The 21,323-nt window shown below is 41.3% G+C and overlaps 1 protein-coding gene across 3 annotated transcripts; it reads right to left on the reverse strand.

The window, feature by feature from the left end:
• Window positions 1-570: 570 nt before the first annotated feature.
• ZSWIM2 (zinc finger SWIM-type containing 2) lies at window positions 571-20,765 on the reverse strand. 3 transcript variants are annotated; one of them, XM_061557057.1, is made up of 10 exons: window positions 20,708-20,765; window positions 18,202-18,415; window positions 16,986-17,062; window positions 16,280-16,320; window positions 15,900-16,125; window positions 14,853-15,110; window positions 12,012-12,096; window positions 8,925-9,025; window positions 6,731-6,902; window positions 571-5,136 (listed from the first exon to the last, which is right to left on the reverse strand). In XM_061557057.1, exons 2-10 carry the CDS (start codon window positions 18,349-18,351, stop codon window positions 4,927-4,929), a joined length of 1,320 nt encoding a protein of 439 aa, XP_061413041.1. In that variant the 5' UTR covers window positions 18,352-18,415; window positions 20,708-20,765; the 3' UTR covers window positions 571-4,926. The 3 variants fall into 3 exon arrangements, with proteins under 3 accessions (XP_061413041.1, XP_061413042.1, XP_061413043.1); XM_061557058.1 differs by having other exon boundaries at window positions 20,717-20,735; XM_061557059.1 differs by lacking the exon at window positions 571-5,136 and adding an exon at window positions 5,145-5,832.
• Between the last annotated feature and the right edge of the window lie 558 nt (window positions 20,766-21,323).

Below are 21,323 nucleotides of genomic sequence, written 5' to 3' on the forward strand. Positions count from 1 at the left end.
GTCACCATTAAATCTCCAAACAAGGAGGAGGTGGTGTTGGCATGAAGGAATGTGGTGTGGCTGTACACAAGGCTTGCCCAAACAGAGCACAGGAGCAGGCTGTCAGCAAGTCATGTTGACATTTCATTGTGTTGACAGTTAAGATCCAACAACCCAAAAATGCTGGGCATCCAAGTTGCATCCTAACCCTGCGCCTTGTTTAAGAGCATCTATTTCTTGACTTACAAACTACTGTCACTACAGCGAACCCATATTTCACGTTGGATAGACATCTTTAAAATGCTAAATTCCCAACAAAGGTTTCAAAATTTAAAAAAAACTACTTTTCGAATGGATACACTTTGAAGCAGTGTTGTCCTTTGTTTTAAACCATCGGTTAATTTCAGACTGTTTTCTTAATAAGTCAAGGCTTTGTGGTAGGGCTTGCAAGTGACACGTAAAAAACTTGATTAGAAGCTTGATTTAATTGATTAAATAATTTTCCCATACAGTTGCATGATAAAACAATCATTGAAAAATGTGACAGCAAGCTCTTTCTTGATTCAGAGATCTCAGTTCGACTGTTTAGGCATCACCAAATGTGCTTGGTTGCTGGAAAATGCTCATATACCTGGAAGAAGATGAATACCAATGAATCCACTGGCACAGGTGAGGGTGATAACTGATTATCATTTTTGCTTCCAAAATCCTAGTTTTTTAAAAGGGCAGTTAGTGGTCATCTATGTATGTCCCTTCACAAAAGAGATCATATCTGCTGGTGTCTGATATTCTGAAAGACAACTTATTCCCATATAATTTGATCTAATAACAGGCCCCAGGTCTCAAGTGGATTCTTGTCTACTTCATGTAAATGGCATAGAACCAACTTTTTGTGGGTCAGCGGTTGTGGGAATTCTGTGCTGGGCTGCAGAATGCCTGCCCAGGCTTGATGGCTCACTAAGATACCACAGGCATCAGTAGGCTCTATCCTATTGCTGCCATTTCCCTGAAGGCATACTGGGTTAATAACTCAGTATTATTATTGGCCATGTGACATCCTACAGAGATAAATACCCGAACATTAAAGGTAACAAACTTTTCAAAGACGACTTTGCAAAGTACTGTTAAGTTAAGTTTATTTGTTAAGCAATTAGAACTTGAGACCAAGATAGTCTCATTTGTACACCAATGAAGCAAATAGAAAATCAGTTAAAAGACAACAGGAGAAATTGAAAAAGTTGCACAATTATATATAAAAAAAACATATTTCCTGCAATGTAAGTTGTCTTTGACACATTTCTTCTAAACCATTCACAGTTAAATTAAGTGAAAGAAACATTAATCAGATTTATGGTAATTATTGCACTAATATGCAAGTACACAAGGATATATGTCAAATACAACTTAAATTTACCATCATAACTATTCTGTATTCATATAATTATCAAGAAGTGCAGTGCATAGCAGTGGTTAACTCTGTACAAAGGTGTTGCCCAACTCGCCTCTGTATCACATGAATGAATGGTTGTACATCTATTCAGATTTATATTGTAACACTTTTCATGAAAATCTCATTACAGCAATTCCTTCTTTCTAAAGTTTTGATAATTTTTGAAGACCTCGGTTTGTGAGCTTGGATGGCTGCATCCGTTTTCACTTAATCAAATACCTTTTTATAATATACGAAAACCAGGCATAATGGTTACATTTTGACTTAAAACTTTCATGACTGCAGGAATTCATATTCTTTGGGTCGTTTGGTAAAGTCACGTAGATAGAAAAATAAAACAAAACAAATATAATAAATCACGACATTTCGATCGCAACACAAACGGTCGTCCTCAGGCAGAAAAAATAATCCAGCAGTTCCACTGCCTGAGGACGACCGCTTGTGTTGCGATCGAAACGTCGTGATTTATTCTTTATATTTTGTTTTATTTTTCTACCTACGTGACTTTACTGAAAGAACCAAAGAGTGACAAAAAACTACGACGTTTTGATCACAACACAAGCGATCGTCATCAGGAGGAAAGCTTGTGAATGTAGACTGTTTTATAGGGTGTAGTCCTAGAGTCATATGTATTTAGTCAAAATAAAAAATACCTTTCCTATTAACCCTTACCTGGTTCAGCTCTATATTTGACCATTATTTGGTTCACTGATTTCCGTGCATAATCTATATAGGTGTGACAGGATACATACATTTATGCAGTTCATTTTATCCACTTTGGTCGCAAGAGTATGGTCAGATTATGCATTTTACCAACACTTATGTGGAAAAAGTTAAAGTGAAGATGAACATATATATATATGTGTGCCCCAATGTTGTTGTCATGACGGTGTCAGCAGGGTCAAGGAAGTAAACACTGCCCTGGATAAAATGTGCGTGCGTGCTGGTCTCCCTGCTCCGTGGGCTTGGGAACAGCAATTGGCGCTTTCCCAGGCTGGGCTCTGATCCATGACAAAAGGATTAAGAACCACCACGTTAAAAGGAGGCAAAGTCTCCCGCATTCCTTACATGCCATGTCAGATTGGACGGGAAGGGAGAAAGCACCTTATTGTGTATGGTGGTCTCTAAGGTTGCAATGCTGTTCTGTCAATTGGCACCTATGTGGGTTTGTCTTATGAATACATTTGTGTTGGTGCACCTTTTGCTCTCTTGGTAGATTGGCAAATTGCATTGCTATATTATTTGTTCAGATTGTAATTTTTAATCATGCACACCAATGCAGATAGTGACCATGTTAGGCAACAATAATCACTGTGCTACAGTTGATAACATCTGTGAACCACCAAACTGAGTTCTCACACATGCTGAATGAAGGTAAAACCTCACTTTGATTGAAACATGTAAATTACTGAGCACGTATGAGATAAATGTGAAATAAGGGATCAGAATTTGACAGTTTTATGTAAAACAAATCTAATGTAAATTATTATCTGTCCACAATTCCTTACTGTAATTATGCATTCTTCAAGTCCCTTGATTGAGGGATACAAGCTTATACAATGTTCGGTGAAAGTTGCTGAATAAGCCCGAGGCGTACCTCTGACCGAATGTAGGCATGTGGGTGGGTGGTCTACGTATGTATGTGTGTATGTTGAACTTCTTTCACACCGTACGTAGCCAACCGTGCTCATCGGAGGTGCTATGGTCTACGACTGGCTGAACACGTATGACTCCAAGGCTTAACTAATCAAAATGTTTTACAACCAAAGTGCATGCATTTGTCTACATATATTTAAATATATTTCTGGAAATACAGCATGCATATAAGTATGATGTCGGCAAGGTTATTCAGTTGGAACTCAGCTGAATTCTTATGTTTAAACATCCCCTTGTCATCATTATAGTTTGGCAATAAAAACAGATGCCATAAAATAACATTTTCTAAACAGATGATTCTTCACCAGTAATGAATGGGCATTATGTTGTAAATTTAGGCCTGTAGAAATAAAGGGACGACTGTGATTGTCTTTTTTTGCTTAACAAGTAATGTTTAGCTGTATCTCAGCATGATTCCTGCGAGGACCAGAGTCGCAATGAGGCATGGGTCGGCAGGGGAGAACCCTGCCCGGTCTTGCAAGAGGGCTGCAGCTTTCTGGTGCTTCATGTGGCATATCACATTTGGCAGGTCTCTGGAAATAGCTCTTCCCAAGTATGGACCATTAGAGTTTCCATAAACATGGCTCTCAACAGACTGATCACTAAAATCACATTGCATAGCTCTGCCTGTGTCCTCTTTAGTGGGCAAGATACCAAGTTAAGAGTTATTTCCTCTTTTCCCTTTGAAGGCCTTAGACAGCCATTTGGAGTGCCGTAGGTGGGAGGGGGTTTTGTAGGTTTTTCCAAGACTGATCTTACTCTCTCCCCCCATCCTTTGGGTGCCAATCCCTTGGCTTCCACCTGCATACCTGTCACCTGCTTCTTGCCATAATTTGCATTCAGTGTCAACTCTTCTGTGTTCAAAAGACCACCTGAAAGGGCTAATTTTAATGAACAAGTTCCGTATCTATGATCAATGTTCCGATGTGCATTGATGCTCACCAAATTATATTCTGCTATAAGCAGATGTCAATACTGTGTAACGGGGCGACTGGTCTAACCAAAACGCACTACCCTCTGCTGTGACACCTGGGCCAGAAGTCCCATGCATATGTAGTGACATCGTGGATGTCACTGTGTGGTGCCGGCCCTAGAGGGGCACGGCGTGCGATGTACTCCCATCGCGGACATCACGTATGTAGCAACATCATGAATGTCACTGAGTAATGCCGGCTCTAGCGAGGCACGGTGTGCGATGCATTGACATCACCGACACCCCATAGGTGGGTGTAGTACCAGCCCTAGAGGGGGCTCGGTGAGCGCTGGGATAGCGCTCAGTGGCACCACGCGTGGCGTACAGTGCCGACTCCTACAGGAGGGAGTGTGAGAGTGTCAGCCATGGGATGAGGTTACCCTAGGCCATGGCACTCTGGTTGACCCTGGAAGGCACGTGACAAGTAAGATCTACACAGGGGCCCCAGGTGGGGGCATGGGGGTGGTCATGTGTCAGGGTGAGATCCTACGGGAAGGGTCGGGAAACGACAAGAGGTTTCTCGAAGGTGGTCGTGGCTAAGGGCGGAGACCGCAACGACCTGGGAGCATATAAACCGGGACCCCACAGGGACCGGGGCTCTCGGCGTTGCTGTTGTCATCTGAAGATCTACGATATACGTTCTACGTCCAAGAAGAAGTCACCAACAAGCGGACGAGGACCCAAGCCAGAGTCCTGTCCGTTGTAGCTACTCCCAGTAACTAGCATAGTTAGCCTGGTGGTCCACCATCATAGGTTATCTGGTAAAGGGGCAGTAACCCCTTTGTGTAAATGTGTTGGTGTTAATAAATGTGTTGCCTCCAAGAAGTACGTCTGCGACTTAGTTGAATCCACGACACATATATACATTTCATTGAGATTTGTGTGTTGAAATTAGCATGAGCCCACTGAGAAAGAAGCCTTCAGGTAGGCCTTCTGGCTTTGGGAGTCTCTGCCTCACTCCCAACTTCACCTCTTCCTTGTGTGCACCTCTCAATGCAGGCTGGGTCAAAGGCAGGTCATCCACTGGGCACGTCCCAGACACATTGAGTAGCCAGCGGTCAATGCAGTCCTTGTGGAACTGCAATATAAATAATTAAATATGTCCATATAAAGCTTTTTGTATTGGCATGCAACAAAACTACCATGCATTATTACAGTTTACATACGATACTTCTAAGAAATAACATCTCTTGTGAAGTAACCAAACAGTAACATCTCTCATGAACAAAGCTGTTTGCTTCTCTTAACAGGTAAGCAACTTAAGTAAACACTAATCTTCAACCAAATAAATCTCTTCAGCTACGCGAATGGGAACCATGTCTCGAGAAAAAAATTAAGAACATTACATGAACTACAGTATGCCTCATTTTGTCACGTATTATATAGAACCAGTACCTATATTTAACAAAAATGTATACACACTTCCCAACTAAATTAACTGTTATGAAAACGAACGAGTGTGAATATTTTTATTCTTCAAAGGAGTGAACAAGTGGGTGATAAGACTTAATGCGACATAAACATGTTTAGGCTATGCTTGTGCGTGCTTCCTTTAAGAGGAGGGACGGCTTGCGTTAGCATCGCCCAAAGTGTTATCTAACTTTGTATCTTGACGATTGCAGAAACACTCCTGTGCAAGCACTTGCATCCACAGTTCGGTGATGATACACTTTCCCACACGCATGGAGAAATACCATCGAACGAAGGCATTACCAGCGAGATCACATTTTGTGAAGCTAGGGTAAGCTTGGTTCCCACATACTGTACTGTATACCTGGAGGGTGGTGTTGAAAAGATAGCCTTAAAGGGATTATTATGGTTTGAATAGCACATACCTGCGCAAGAAAAAAGGTTGTGTTTCTAACACATTTTAAGGAGTAGAGTATATCGGGCATTTAATAAATTTCGTTGCACAACACAGGCATACCAATACGTGTCAATCAATAATGTATTGCACAACAGAGCCAATTTTACATAAAGTACAAAGTGCATTATTTTTTGCCGTATAAGTCACAACAGTGTGTTGCCACTAAGGCCTGGTTACATCGGAGCATGAATGGCCTGCATGTGTGTCGTTCTTTATGAAAGTTTCAGCCAAGCTACTTTGGCAAACAAGTCGCTTATCACCGAAGTGAGCAGGAGTGAAATGTAACGAGATGTGTGTTCAGTCAGATATGCATATCGCCAGAGCGTGTGTACATCAGCAGTTGTTTACGGACAAAACCCTCGCCAAGTCCCGTGACACTTTTTTCAAGAGGGTCCTGCCAAGTTTTGTAATAGGGGTGATGATTGTTACATATAATCCAAATTTAGTAATTTGTGGGTCATTTTGCACATTTGACAAATTTGGACCATGGCACCGGAACATGAAGGGCCTGATGTTGCAAATTATGGCGTGAGATCTTTAACGTTCAGTGTGAAGCAGATGGTGCGTATTATTACGGTTAATACAACTACAGCATTAATGAGGGTAGCTGCTGGATTTCAAGCATGTATATATGTATTTTTAACTTCTTTTACACCGTACATGGCCAACCATGCTAATCGGATGTACGGAGAAAGGACAACGAAATAAACGCAAAAAATAACCGTAAAAAACAAGTGGCGAACGTGCTACTGCAAGACCATGTCAACCACCCATGAACTACATGATAGAGCAGAGAGACTCTTACCATGTGCCGGCAGGGTAGAGGGCGCACGTGCTGTCCCTGCCTGAATGACCTTAGGCACACACGACACTGTCGTCCTGGAGCCATGAGCCGACTCCGCGGACCCACCGACAGGATGGGGAGCGAGGCCAGGGCACTCTCCTGCAGTGCTTCACCTGGACAAGAGGCAATTGCACTGCAAAGGAGCACAAGAATAACAGTGTGAACAACGGGACTTCCATGAACACAACTTTAAAAATATGTACATGTCTGTAGGTGATAATAATTTAATTTACATTCATTTGTAAGGTGCCAATTGTAAGGAATTCCTCAACTGAGGCGCAGACAGAGCAAAGAGGAGTATAATGAGAATAACCCAGAAAAGGATGTGGATTGGACTCATTCTTAGAGGTTCACGCTTCATTGCGGAAGTTCTGGAAGGATGTTTGATAAAAGGCTAATATGCACAAAAGAAAACAATTCTGCTTGATGACTTTAAGAAAGAGGTTTGTTACAGTGTAATTGAGAAACTAAATATTGGACATGTTGGAGTTTCAAAGTTTTGCCATTGGGAAGATAACTAAAGATGGAGAAGTCTGCAGATGGTGCAAGAGTATATGGAAAGTAGAAGATGTCAACTGGGGTAACTTCATTCAAGAGTGGTTAAGAGTAAAGTCAAATTTCGATTTAAAGCTTTCGTCACTGCAGGGATTCATCTTCTTGGTTCTTTCGGTAAAGTCACATAGAAGGGAAATAATAAAATAATAAAAATAAAACATAATAAAATAATTCTCACGACTTTACCGAAAGAACCAAGAAGAGTAAAGTCAAAGTTATAGTTTCCATGCTCAAATGAACATTGAGATTGCATGCATTTTGGTTGGCAGTCACGAATCAGCGGTGAAAATTCCACATTCCCTTGGTGGGGGGCCAGTCTCTCCAATAATGACCTCCTTCATGTGGTACTCAATGTGGAGGAATGATGAGCCGAGGCTTCCGACACAGATCATAATTTATCCACCAGCATTTTAAATCTTAAATTTTCGATTGCAAATGAAACGCTCTACCAACAGTGCTACTCGATATATGCATGTATTAGAATAAGGAAACCCGTCTTTGTTGCTAAGAGTTGGCACTCGAAGAGTGCCCATGTCATATGATACACACAAAGGTGAAAGCTGTTTACACCACACGACATCCTGGCAATGTTTGCAATAGCAATCACATCCATGTTTTCCTTCCTTGCTGTCGACACCCTTATTTGCAAACAAGTGATAATAATGAGGGTGTCTATCATTTAACATTAGCAAACATTCTGGTGGACAAGCTAAACAATGAGCTGCTTCTATTATACCTGACAGGGTGGTGCAGCATGGCAAAGGGCAGAACAGATAAGCATATTCCGGTTGTGTTTGATATGTGCAATGTCTGCTCAAGCGGAAGTACAACACTGAAACATTGAATTATCACCAATCTTTATGTTGAATATTTGAATGCACCAATAGCAGTGCAGCATTTCTAACCAAGTCAGAGCTCAGTGAGACAAGACTCTTTTCCAAGGGAGATTATGCTCAAATACAAAGAGAATAACAAGTGCCAGTGTTTAATTTTGTTACAGCTTCTACTCTAAGCATTTAAGCACTTTGTGTGGTTTTCCCCCGATCTTTACAATATCCTACGTCCATGGCCAAGATCTGAAGAACCGTTTTGGAAACCCACACACACACGATGCGTGACGCGAATTTCAGCATGGAAAATATGTGGATCAACTCGTGGCATTCAAGCAAAATGCCCAAAAAACACCGACTCAGTGAGCCCACCACCACTACACTGCCCGGCTTTGGTCTTCCAAAGAAACAATGGGGTTGTGCTGAACCGGATCCGCCGGAAACCATGGAAGACACGGACACCTAACGCACAGGTGGAAAATCAAAGACTTTCTCCTGTGCGTGACTGTGGCTACAAACTCCAAACCGTGGACTTTATAACTTTGATCTGCGCAAAATATAAATGTGGATGTGAAGGGTGGGTGTGTCTGCAATTCACAAACTCTGAGACAATGCAATGCAATGGATAAATCAATTACAACTGAACCTCGAATGATTGCTCTTCATAGGTCAAAGGAGAGAAGAAGTATTTTCTCCCATGCCTGGCCAGTTAACAAAGTGAAGTGTGTACAGCTTAAGCGCACTGCGTGGGACGCTGTGGTGATTCATACTTGGTACAGCCCTGTTCCCTGGCATTCGTCCGCTGGTGCTTCACTGAGGGCAGCAGCTGCCCGCACTCTGTTTGTACCGGACACCAGCTGGAGGATCGTGTCTACAAAACAACCAGATGCATATGCATAGTGTACACAAATAAATAATATTACCACGTTCTACTTGTCTTGATGGTGCTGTGGTGTAATGGTTAGCACTCTGCATCTCTGTCCCCCCCGCCCCCCAGAAGTATAAACGGGTACATCACAGTTAGGTGATGAGCAGGTCGCAGTATGGAAGAGTAGATCAAAATACCTTCTAGAGGGCCTCTTTACAGTGCCTTCTAGTGGGGGCCTTTCCGATATCAGTGGTATGAACAAGACATTGCAGGGCTGCACTCTTACTTTCCGTAGCTTTATTTAAAAAAAACTGACAGTTAGTGAAACAACATTAGGAGACAATTGAAAAACGGAGGTAGTGTAATGTCCATCAATCAGTCATGGTATAACCATGAAACGAACATAATGTACTCCATGCATAACAATTATAAAACTGCATTGAGTTAATTTGATTTCCTGCACATTGGGACTTTATTGATAAAGTTAGCACCTTCTCACTTCGTGGTTAGATTGATATATAATGCTCAGGTGTGGTGGAACAAAGACTAGGTTGACACATCGCCTCGCTGTTTAAACACTTTGCAACCCTTGCTGCCGGCTCAGCACCATTAATATTAGTAGGGAGTAAACATATGGGTGTGCTGCATTCTTTTTTGGCAGAGATTTATTCCCGTTTTCATGGGATTACTCAATATACATATGCACACACACATATATATATAAAACAGCACATATTAAGTGCAAACAGGGCTACCCAGAAGTTTCTGGAAGCCCAGCGCAGATTGCTATGTGGGGGCCTCTTTAGTGTGAGGCCCAGGGCAAATTATCCCTGCCCACCCTTCTGGGCAAGCTAACAGCAAATTATATATGTATGTTGAACGTCTTTTGCACCGTATGTAGCCATCCGCACTAATCGGAGGTGTGGGGGAAGGACAACCAACTAAACACAAAAACAGTATTATTTTATTATTTTCCTTCTACGTGACTTTACCGAAAGAACCAAGAAGAAAAAGTTCAAAAGAAATTAGTTTTCAATCCAGATTTAAAAGCGTATACCTCCAGTGGCTTCCTAATATCAGAATTACGATTAATATATAATTTTTGAAAAGATAATGCTAAAGGAAGGAAACATAACTAAATTAACTACGTAAAATGATTCATGTAGCTATTTTAACATTTACTATACATACTCTAGAATACATATCACACAACAGCCATATTTTACTTTCCCTCATTATGTACTTAAACGTATAGAATTTCTGTGTCAAAAAAATTGTTTGAAAAATGCATGCACTGGCATGGTTACTAATGCCTGAATGGCAGCACCTGCAAGCCTGGCTGATTACAAAGCACAGTGGGTGGACAACTGGCTTCCTTCCGAGCCTTTAAAGTCTACACCTGCAGCCGTCTCAGTTTCACAGGCAACGTACCTCAATAAATCTGTGAATAAAGAGTGTACAGAATTGCCTACTAGCTCTCCTTCTTACCAATGGTTGGGGCAGGAAATGCATACCTAGCCCAAGTTTCAGGGTGCTCGGTACAAGACAAAAAGAAGGGTAAGACTACACCCCGAGAGCTCAGGAAGTCAGTAGCAGGTGGAGCGAAGCGTAAAAGAGTGCAACACAATGCATGTCAACTGTCCTGATGTGCAACTCCGTGAAAAAAAACTATTAAACTTTTTTTTATTTTACCAGGTAAGGCCCACTGAGTTATATAACTATTTTTCAGAAACTACCTGACCACAAATGATAGCTCAAGAAAGTGGCACATCATGTGGAAATTTATAGCAGCCACATACTCTAAACGCGTGATTCTACATGTGGAGGGAAAAACCGGAGGACCTGGATAAAAATCCACGCGACCACGGGGAGAACATGTAATCTCCAAATATGCAGGTGTCAGGGTCGGGATTGAACCCACGACCACGTGTATACCAGGCGAGGAAGTTAACATCTCGCAACCAATGTATTTTGGAAATGCGTAATTGAGTACATGTATACTAACCTCGATGCTACAGTAGGTAATTTTTATGTTGTGAAAAGTGCAATACAGTATGTAAAGACAACCTTTACCACTCAAGAGAAATTATCCATTGAAACAAAGTATGTTAATGCAATATCCCTACATGTTTGCACTCATCCAAGTGAAAGGAAGGCAGTCAGTCGACGTGGGTGTGCACTCATTGTGGCATCCCTGGCACAAAATCCTAAGTGTTATAGAAATCCCTCATAGTCTCAGTCAAGGCAATGCGGCCCCAACACGCCCTGACCACAAACTTGACTCAATCCTGAAATACTTCAGCAGAGCGTCCCAACTGCAAGAGCATGACATGAAGGGTCGGTGCAAGTGGGCATGCAGTTCTGCCACGGAAGGAACCAACGGTGAAAATCACTGCATTTTCTTTATGCGGCAAACTAAGAATTGTTCGTTTCTTTGTTCTTGCATTCCAGTTCAGCCTAATAGGTTTCAGTCAAAGTCACATGAAAAGCAATGCAAACACTGTGCATACAGGCTGTGCCATGCCTTTGTTATTCCCCTATTGAAAATGGCTTGCATCGTATAGTCCACATATATTGGTGGGAACGTTACTTTATCAACGCAATGTACATTATCACGTAAAATAACAACACCTTTGCTGTAATATTACTTCAGATATCTCAAATAGTAACTGAAATCCATTATACATACATATTTTTGTGCAAAGCTTTATAGTGATTGGTTCATCTATGCTCAAAACTTCGCAAAGTGTTTCCTGCATGATAGCATGAATTGCGCATGCATAATAGCAGCGAGCACATGTGCTTCCACATCTGAATGCCGATGGGCACATGTGATACCATGTGGTTATATAATTCTGTACTGCATAGACAAACAGATGAGCAGCTATGTTGAGACTTAAACACACAATGACTTTACCAGTAGTTTGCAAGAGGGATATAAATAATGGTTATGATTGGAGGGGAAATTTTCAATTGAAAAAACCCTCACTTTTCTAAAGACGAACATGTGATGGAAATGATTGCGAGCCAAGAAGCACTCCTGACAGAGGTGTATGTCCATGCATTCTGCACATCTGTCAGCAGAAAAAAACAATGTATTTGGTAAGAGCAGTACTTCTATGACACTGCAGAATCATTCAAATGAAAAACATTTTCTACTGTATTCACATTTTACCACTTGGCCAATGTATAGCAGCGTCAAACATTAATAACGCGATTTGATCATTAAAAGAGACAGATTTACAACAATTCAAGCTCTTCACATTCGTGGATAACATAAATGTAAGTAATTGTTAAGATAAAAAATATACATGTTGCGAATAGTGAAACACCTTCAACATATTCAACGTGAAAGAAGACTATTTCATATTTGTGTTTATCTGAGAAACTGATATGTTTCATTGTCCTTTAATTTAATTCACAAATTTTAACCCTGTTAGTTCAACACTTAGGCTTAACCCTGTTATAACTGCATGTTAAAAAGACGGCTTGTTGCCATTAAAAATGTAGTACAATTATCCATAAAAACACATCTTTCATGTCCATCATATATATTAAACTTGCAAGCCAATGAGTAAAATGCACAATATTATGAAAACATAGTAATCTTAATTTATAACAATTTGTCTCCTGAATACATGGTTTCACATAGCAAATGTTTTAACTAGCAGGGCACTGTACTATAAGCCCATCAAAGATAGCACTGTGACCCACCCATTATAGCTCTCATACATTTGGTTATCTGGCAGAACCCGGCAGAGTAGTGCCCTCCTATAAACCTGTAAAGGCAGCTGCTACATCAAATGTAGTAGGTTGTTTTGTACACCTTGGCGCCTGCTGACAATGTCAGTATAGTAAATGTAACATGTAGGCTTTCATGACCAATATTGTAGGCTTACAATAATGACATCATCTTGCTCTATTTAAGATCGGAAGCAAGACGACTTCTTCACAATTCTGGCAAATCACCTGACGAAGTTGGTTAATATCACCAGAGAAACGTCATACTCAAGTGTACATTGTGTGGGTTTACTCGCCATCACACCAATGTGCTAAAGTAATAACTAATTGGCACGTTTTATTCACGTGACAAACCTTATTAATTGGCTGTCTGGTGGTGGGTTAATGACATATTTATGCGATCTAACCCAAAAACTTGTATTATTATTATTATTCTGACAGTATAGTACTATACTTTTTTATATTATTTAGTAAACTAAGCCTGCAAATTTGACGTCTGCTTGTTCCATCATGGAAACATGTGCGACGGTGAAGGCATCGGGAGGCCTTCATCCAGGAATTGATAGGACATGTCTAATTATGACGGTACATTACTGTATAACAAAACTTCAGTACATTTGCTTTGAAGCGTTCAATGTGGTCGCAATATGTAATATAGTTCAATGCTAGCATGAAAGACGGGTGGCACACTAGACATTTTGTGCATGAAAATGACTGATGTATGACATACTGTGACATACTGTGAATATAATTCTTAACCATATGGATAGAAATGTTGCTGGACAGCTTGAGATCACACGACAGAAAAAAAAAACTGATGCACGAGTGGAGAAGAATCTGTTAAAAAAAGTTATTGGGGCCCGTGATTAAGTGATGAGTAATGTGTACCAATTAGTGGCATTGTGTAGTTTTCTCTTCTTTGGAAAATAAAAGGAATGGTTTTAAAAGAGAACAAAGTTCTTGACGGATTTTCACTGAAAAATGCTGGGTTCGTAAAGCCATGTTTTTTATATTGTAGTTCAAAGTAGCAATGCAGTTAAAATATAAGGCTCTAGTTAACGCATACTCCAAATGTTATCATTAAAAACTGGACATGATTCATCTATATTACTCAAGACTTCACGGTCACGTTGTTTTAACCTTTCAAAATAGATTTTCAGAATTTACTTACGTAGGTAAATATAAAAATAATGACTCAAGACCTAAAACGTTATCTGAAGTTCTCAAGTTAGTCAAATTATGCATGACACTATCCAGTGCTACAAGATTATAATGTAAAATTAAGTTAAGTCAGCTTCGACTCCCAATGAACAACTGCTGAATGTGGTGTATTGTAATTGGTGAAATTAGTTTTCACTCTAAATTATTATGTGACAAAACACAGCTCTGCTAAACACAAATTGAAACGTCACTACATTCTGTAACTGGACATGTGTGAAAAAGAGCTTTATAACTCGTCGGATTCCTTCAGTATAAATAAAGATTGTGGACTTCGGTGTTAAGCCTAACACTAGAGTTGGTGTTGAACTAAATCATTTGAACTACGAAAGTGATCGTTCTTGAAACTGCCCTTTGAACAAAAAGGTTTTATTTCACGATAGTGAAGCCATATAAATTTTACTTAAAAATGCAGACATACTTGTTTCTGGAATTTTAAATATTATCCCACATTTTGTCTCAGGGCAAGTCAATACAACCCATTTCATTTGTCAGACAACTATGAACTGGATATGTCCTACACTGAAGCATTCCAATGCAAAGCTAATCCAGTAGCGGTACATCTTAACTTGACAATGTTTCTCTTTTTTTAAATTCCTGCATGATAGCTTTGATGAAAACACTCATTGCTTTTTCCTGTTTTAATCTCCAATTTGGTAAATTATGCAGCTGAACCAGCACAGTTTCCCCAACACATTTAAACAAACCTCAGCTGTAACCTGTAGCAAACTGGATATTTTATTGTTATGATTTCCAAGTTTTTACCAAACTAGAAAACACATTGTACAAATATAAGGTTCCCTAAAGCTGACCCACAACGTATGCTGCAGGAGAGTGCAATGCAGACGACCATGCTAGGGCCACATCCTACCTGTAGCAGGTTCCTTGGATGGGGCGCATTTGACAGTGGTGGCACGCAATGCCAGAATGAATGTGTAGACGGACCCTCTCGGCAGCTGTGATTAGCTGTTCAGCATTATTTGCCTCCTCCTGCAGCAGGGCATAAGTGCCAAAGCACTCCCGGCACAGTGGACAGCTGAGCGTCATCGAGCCATCATCGCCCTCCCTCGTCTGGTGGTCAGCCCACATCTTCATGCAGCTGATGTGCACGCTGTTGCCGCAGCCATGCCTGGAGCACATGAGCAACATGCCTGCATAGCGTCCTGCATTTTGTATTTGTGACAGTTTGTGTGGTTACCAGCCACTGTTTTAACTACTGCAGTGAGCTTATTAGGTTTCAGAAGTTACACGTTTTTACAGCAATTTCTGCATTGGATCCTAATAAATATTTAGCAGTGCAGTATATGTCCTGTTAAATAAGTATTCATCCCAATGAATAACCAGCACACCATGAACTGCAATGAACGTTGAGAGTTGTATTCATAAAGAAAATGCATCCCTCTGTCCCAGTAACCACTTCCTCAGGCAGTTCTCATACAAACTATGGCCTTGGCCATTTACATTCCTAACTGGAAAGCATATCATTTAACAGTACATTCATGACTATTAGAGGGTCTATTTAAAATACTGTTTATTATATGTGGTACTGATGAGGTCCTTTCCAAACAGATACTGTAACTTAATAATGTAGTTAATGGGCACCAATGTAAACAGTGCCCTCCTTTTGGGGCATTATGGGAATATGAATGAAACAGTGGTCTATGTTTATAAGACAAAACCTGTAAGCCAAACATGGTCTCATAGGGCACCCTTATGCGTAACGCTTTCACAGCGTATCAACAAGACGGCCAAAATAAAGGTGCAAACTACCTCATTTTCTGTCACAGGTGACACCATAAGGGGTAGATCATACACTCAACATGACCATGGCTGTTTCCACGTGTAATTTTACATAGGTCCAGGACTTGCACATAAATAGTGGCAGCCAAGAGAACAAACACTTGCATGTAATTCTGACCTGCAGTATGTGACAGGCAGCCTCCTTTTAAAAAACTCCTCCTGACAGATGGGACAGATGTCATTGATGCCGATGTCCTTCTGGGCCATAGAGGCGTGACTGCCAGCATGGGCAACGTTGGAGAGGTGCGTGGGCTGGGTGTTGGCAGGCCGGGCAGCTTGCGTGTGGTGCAATCCACTTAGCAGCTCCACAATTTCCCGTGCAACCAAGCCAACCTGAAAAGCATCTGCACATGCAGCAGCGAGGCAACCGACCATGGATGTGTGAGTCTATCTGTTGAAAGACGTCTAGAATGTTGGGACTCTAGTACTACATCCTGAGAAGCAATTTTGTTGCAATAAATCTTATGTGTAAAAAAAAATACGTAAATGGTTTCTTACACTCATGTTCCCTTGGCAGACGAAACTTCTTCAGGAGAAGCCTTTGACAACAACACACGCGTTTATGCAATGTATACTGTACTGTACAATAAGAACTGTCTTTGTTTTACTAAAGGTGACTACAGTAATCTGACATTAACTCTAAGGTTAAAGGGTATGTAGTGACAAGTGACAACATTCTAAACTCAGCACATGCAAATGAGTAAATAGTATGTGGATATCTGTCTGTGGCAGCCTCACAGCATTACCCAATCTAGCCTCGCTGTGGCGATAGTAATTTTACACATCATAGTTGTTGTAAATCGAGTTTCAAGTTTATTTTGTTGAACCAGGTAAGAAATCAAGAAACCCAGCGAGTCTTAATTGCAAGAGTGACTTGGGTAAATGCCAGAAAAAGTGTGTTGACCAGTGTAATAATACCAGAAATAATTAATAGATTTTATAGCGTCCAATACGTAATCATCTAAAGATGCTGTGGACTCATGTTTAAGATGAAAAACAGCGTGAAGTGTCATTAGAAGACAAAAGTGATACAATTTTATGTGTTTGAATTTGTGACATGTGAGGAAAAATAAATGCTCTGATGTCAAAAATAATCTCCCAAATCAAGTTATTGATGTTACCTTATGCTTCGTCGATTACATCTTGTGTTTAATGCTATGACAATGTGAAACCATTAGTTATAAAGTACTAGAAGTCAACCAACCAGCAAATGTGCTTGCACAAGTCCTTCTCTTTACAAAATGTCTGGCAGCTGCAGTGGTGTGGGTCCCCTAGCAGAACCTAGATATTTAAGGTTAAACAGTTAACAAAGTAAGGATATCACACATCAAAACATTCGCATTTTGTACTCTTTAAGAAGTTAAGATTATGTTTTATACCGTTACTTCTAGATATGGAACATTCTTCCTGTAAACGGTGTTAATCAAAAACCTCTGTTTTCATAGTGAAGAGGATGTTACGTGTTCGAGCAAATTTGTTTTAAGACAAAGTCATTTTCTGTACAAAACTTGGTTTATTTTAATTATGCTACTATAGCTGCTGTTGCTGATGTTATTTCTGATTATATTACTGCTAATGTAGTGATGACGAATCATATGTTTATCTCAAACTGCATTAAGAATATATTAGAAATACGAACACTTAAACCAGCATTATTTTGTTCTCTCTTTTAAATCACCCGTGTCTAGAACACATAACCAGATAGCACTGTGGCAGAGCACTAATCTACAAATCCTTACTCTTTTGTTCTTTCGGTAAAGTCACGTAGGTATAAAAAATAAAATAAAATAAATCACGACATTTCGGGCGCAACACAAGCGTCCGTCATCAGGTGGGAAAGCATGGCCTGCTGCTGATGCAGACTGTTTTAAAGGTCCTGGTTTGGAATTGACTCAACCCCTCATCCCTACATGTTCTATAAATAAGTACCACTTTGTAGGAAGTCAACATCATTGTCCTAGGGAGAGACTAGCTTCACCTATGGAAATGTAAAATTTCCATCACTGGCAAAGGAGCGCCAACAGAAATGAGCCACTCTATTGCTCGTTTAAGCATGCAGGCTCTTTAACTTGAGTTTGCAACTGCACGAACAATTAAAACAGTGATCATTTAAAATCAAGGTCAGGCACTCCATCATAGCACTATGGTAATGTCCCTGTGTTGACCTAATACACATTATGCAAAGAACAACACGGTTACATCAGCATAGTCCCGAAATGATGTGTAGAATCATAACATGAATTTTTAAATCATTAACGGAGCTTCAAATTCATGGCGGACAGCCTAGAATACATGACACTACCAGTTTTTTGGGTGATATCTTCATTCCATGAATTACTTCTAAGACTAGCGACAGGGAGGGGGGCTAGAGAAAATGAGAAGTGTATTAATGAAGCATAATGACACATGCCACGGGTTACCTTGACAGTGCTACGCTGCCCCTCCTCTTGCAGCATGAAGCCGGTGGGTCCAAACTGGCGCAGGATGTACATGGTGGTGTTCAGGGCCTGGTCTTGGCTCCAACTCACGAGGTCGCTCGCCTCACGCCGCCACCGCACACTGCGAGACATCCCTTCTCCTCACCTTCACTCTGCTTGCAAGCAGCTCAAGGGGCCCCAGCATCAGCTGTTATCCCTGAAGTATACAAATACATCGTCGGAATGACGAGAAACATAGTCATGGTCATAAACGAAGAACACAATCTGAACAGTGTGCAAAGAAGCATGGAGAGAAGCATGCTTAGATTTACACTGAGGGAAGAAAGAGAAATATCAGTTAAATATATATGGTAAAGTAGTTCAAGTGGGCTTGGGCAGGACACGCCGCGAGGAGGGATGATGACCGATGGTCGAGAATGGTGATGGAGTGACAGACAAGGATTGGAATGTGTCCTAGTTGACGTCTATCAAGGATACAGAGTGATGAAAGCATCTCATGTGCAGGTACTTAGATAATTATTACAACACTTTGCAGCACTGGCGGAGCCAGTGGGGGTGGGGTGGCACGTGCCCCCCCCCCCCAATGATCCGATCGAAATCCCTCATTTTGATCGGATCATTGAGGTGTATTCGTAATAAATCGGCATTTTGCGACCCCCATTGCTACTATAGCATATTATTACGTGCCAGGGACTCTATGAGATGATAGGACAATAGTCTGAGTCAATAATTGGCAATAAGTAATGGCAAAGCAGTCATAAGTGACTCAGAATTGTGCGCAGTTGCGTATACAGGACACGACTTCCCTGAAGGCAAACACCTTCAGCGAGCGCGATGCCGATCACACAACACGGTTCGAATTCGACCCTCGGTCGATGGCTGTGCCATTGCCACAAACACGTCGAATAAAAAGCAAGGGACAAGTCCTTACTTACTAACAACTCCTCTATCATTTTTCATTGCTGGAGGGGTTGCCCCCCTACCTGAAAATCCTGGCTCCGGCATTGCGTTGCAGGATCATAACCCGTCATGCAACAGTGATGACTGAACTGTATGATGAATATGCAATTTGTACTTGGGCCTGTAACTCGGACGCAAAATGCATGGTAAAGTGTGAAATCCACACCATTAACAGGCAGAACGCCCCTATCTAAAAGTTGTGAAACACTAAGTACCCTCTATTGAATGGGCAGTTACTCCTCCTCTGCTGTGCTCGTAGTCTGGAACTCCCTTCCCCTGGTCATCCACACTTCCCCTTTTAAACTCCAGACTCAAGACCTTCCCCTTCACATCGGTCTATGGCTATCTTTCTATGAAGTGTCTCTCCTTTTCGTCTCTGCCCTGTAGCCTCTCCCTTTCTATGAAGTGTCTCTCCTTTCTTTCTCTGCCATGTAGCCTCTCCCTTGGCAATGAAAGTAAACTTTTAAAAGCCTTCAGTTTGCTGCACTGCGTTTGGTAGTAATGTCAGTAAATGTATGGTCATAATGCTCGGGTGTTGGATAGTATGTTGAAGGATTTTTTTTCATGGGTGGCACAATACTGTTCCATTTGGCTTGGTCTTCATATTGTAGTATGGGTTTTGGTCTCTCACTTTATTTAATTGACTGTTCACACTTCCCGTTGATGGCATTCAACTCTGTCCGTATAAAATAAAATTGTCTGTAAAAACAAACCCTCCTGTTCCAAGCTCGTAACGACTGCTCAAAGGAAACACATGTGGAGGTCGTGGAGGTCATGGGGGTCACGTTTACTTAAACTTGAGGAATCCGATGAGATAGTAAGCTCTTTTTCACACATGTCCAGTAGGGGCGGGTAAGAATGTTACAATATTTACATCATGAGGCCTCCTTTGCCAGTAGCAAAATATAATAATAGTTTTTTACCCTTTTTTCTTTCAGAAAAAAGGTTAAAAAACCTATTATTAATGTTACAATACGAATGATTTGCTTTTAATATAGCGCCCTATACACCGGGCAGGTCTCAGCGCGCGTCGCATCTCATCTCAACACATTTAAATGAGAATATTTATTCATACTGGAGTAATCCGATGAGCTATGAAGCTGCTAGTTTCACAGATTTTAAAGGCCCCCCCCCCCCTCCCAGTGGCAGCTGCCCCTGTGCGGCACAATGTGGCTCCACACCGATCCTGCGAACGGGCATTAGTCTGTCAGTAGGGGAGGGGTGGTGGTTGCGATGTATAATCCCACAAGAGTAATTTACGTTCGCATTGACATATGCTGCAGGCAGCGCATTTAAACAAAGCGATGTTTTTTCCCTCTCTCCAAGTTAAACGTTCCCCGCCGGATAAGGAAGACCACCCACAGACCGACGCGTCCGGCCAGCCGCGTGTCCACCGAGCTAACGCCGATGTCGCGTGTGCGAAACACAAAAGTATATACACTGTAAAATATCTGACATTTTACAAGAGACTGCGTTGACGTATGGCCAAATGTTCAAGCAGCGTAAATGCGATAAACGAGAGAGCGACCTTCCTTACTCATCACCACGGCGTCTTCCTGTTTGCTCGTTGCCGTGGCGACAGCGGCACCGCCCCCCCCCGCTAGACCACGCCCCCTCACCGATAGACCACGCCCCCTCACCGATAGACCACGCCCCCTCCCACCGATAGACCACGCCCCCTCGCCGATAGACCACGCCCACCCCGCCGCTAGACCACGCCCCCTCACCGATAGACCACGCCCCCCCCGCCGATAGACCACGCCCCCCCTCCCATGTTGGTGTAAAATAAACTCTCAACACAAAACTTAATTTGGAGCTTTCGTGACTGCAGGAATTATTTTTTTGGTTCTTTCGGTAAAGTCACGTATAAAGATAAAATAATAAATTAAATACTAGTATACGACGTTTCGATTGCAACACAAGCAATCATCGTCAGGTATAAATTAAATAGAAACACAAATCTAGTATACTTAGAAATGTAATGTAATACAACAGAGAGTCGGATAACATAACAGTCAACACCCTATCTGGTTGATTACGTTCTTCCTGAGAATGCTAAATTTGAGAGAGAGATACAACACAGAACCAGAAACATATAGACAGACATATAAGCAGACAGATATCACAGAGATACATAGAGAGCA

Source organism: Lethenteron reissneri, chromosome 23, assembly GCF_015708825.2.
Source record: "Lethenteron reissneri isolate LAM-NWPU_2019-01 chromosome 23, ASM1570882v1, whole genome shotgun sequence".
Classification (NCBI taxonomy): domain Eukaryota; kingdom Metazoa; phylum Chordata; class Hyperoartia; order Petromyzontiformes; family Petromyzontidae; genus Lethenteron; species Lethenteron reissneri.

Coding starts and splice junctions, on each gene's coding strand:
- ZSWIM2 (XM_061557059.1), bottom strand. CDS start 18,351: ATGTCTCGCAGTGTGCGGTGGCGGCGTGAGGCGAGCGACCTCGTGAGT. Junction 17,063..18,201: donor GGCAGCGTAGCACTGTCAAG/GTAACCCGTGGC, acceptor TTAAATATCTAG/GTTCTGCTAGGGGACCCACA. Junction 15,111..15,899: donor CTGCCTGTCACATACTGCAG/GTCAGAATTACA, acceptor CATGTGCTCCAG/GCATGGCTGCGGCAACAGCG.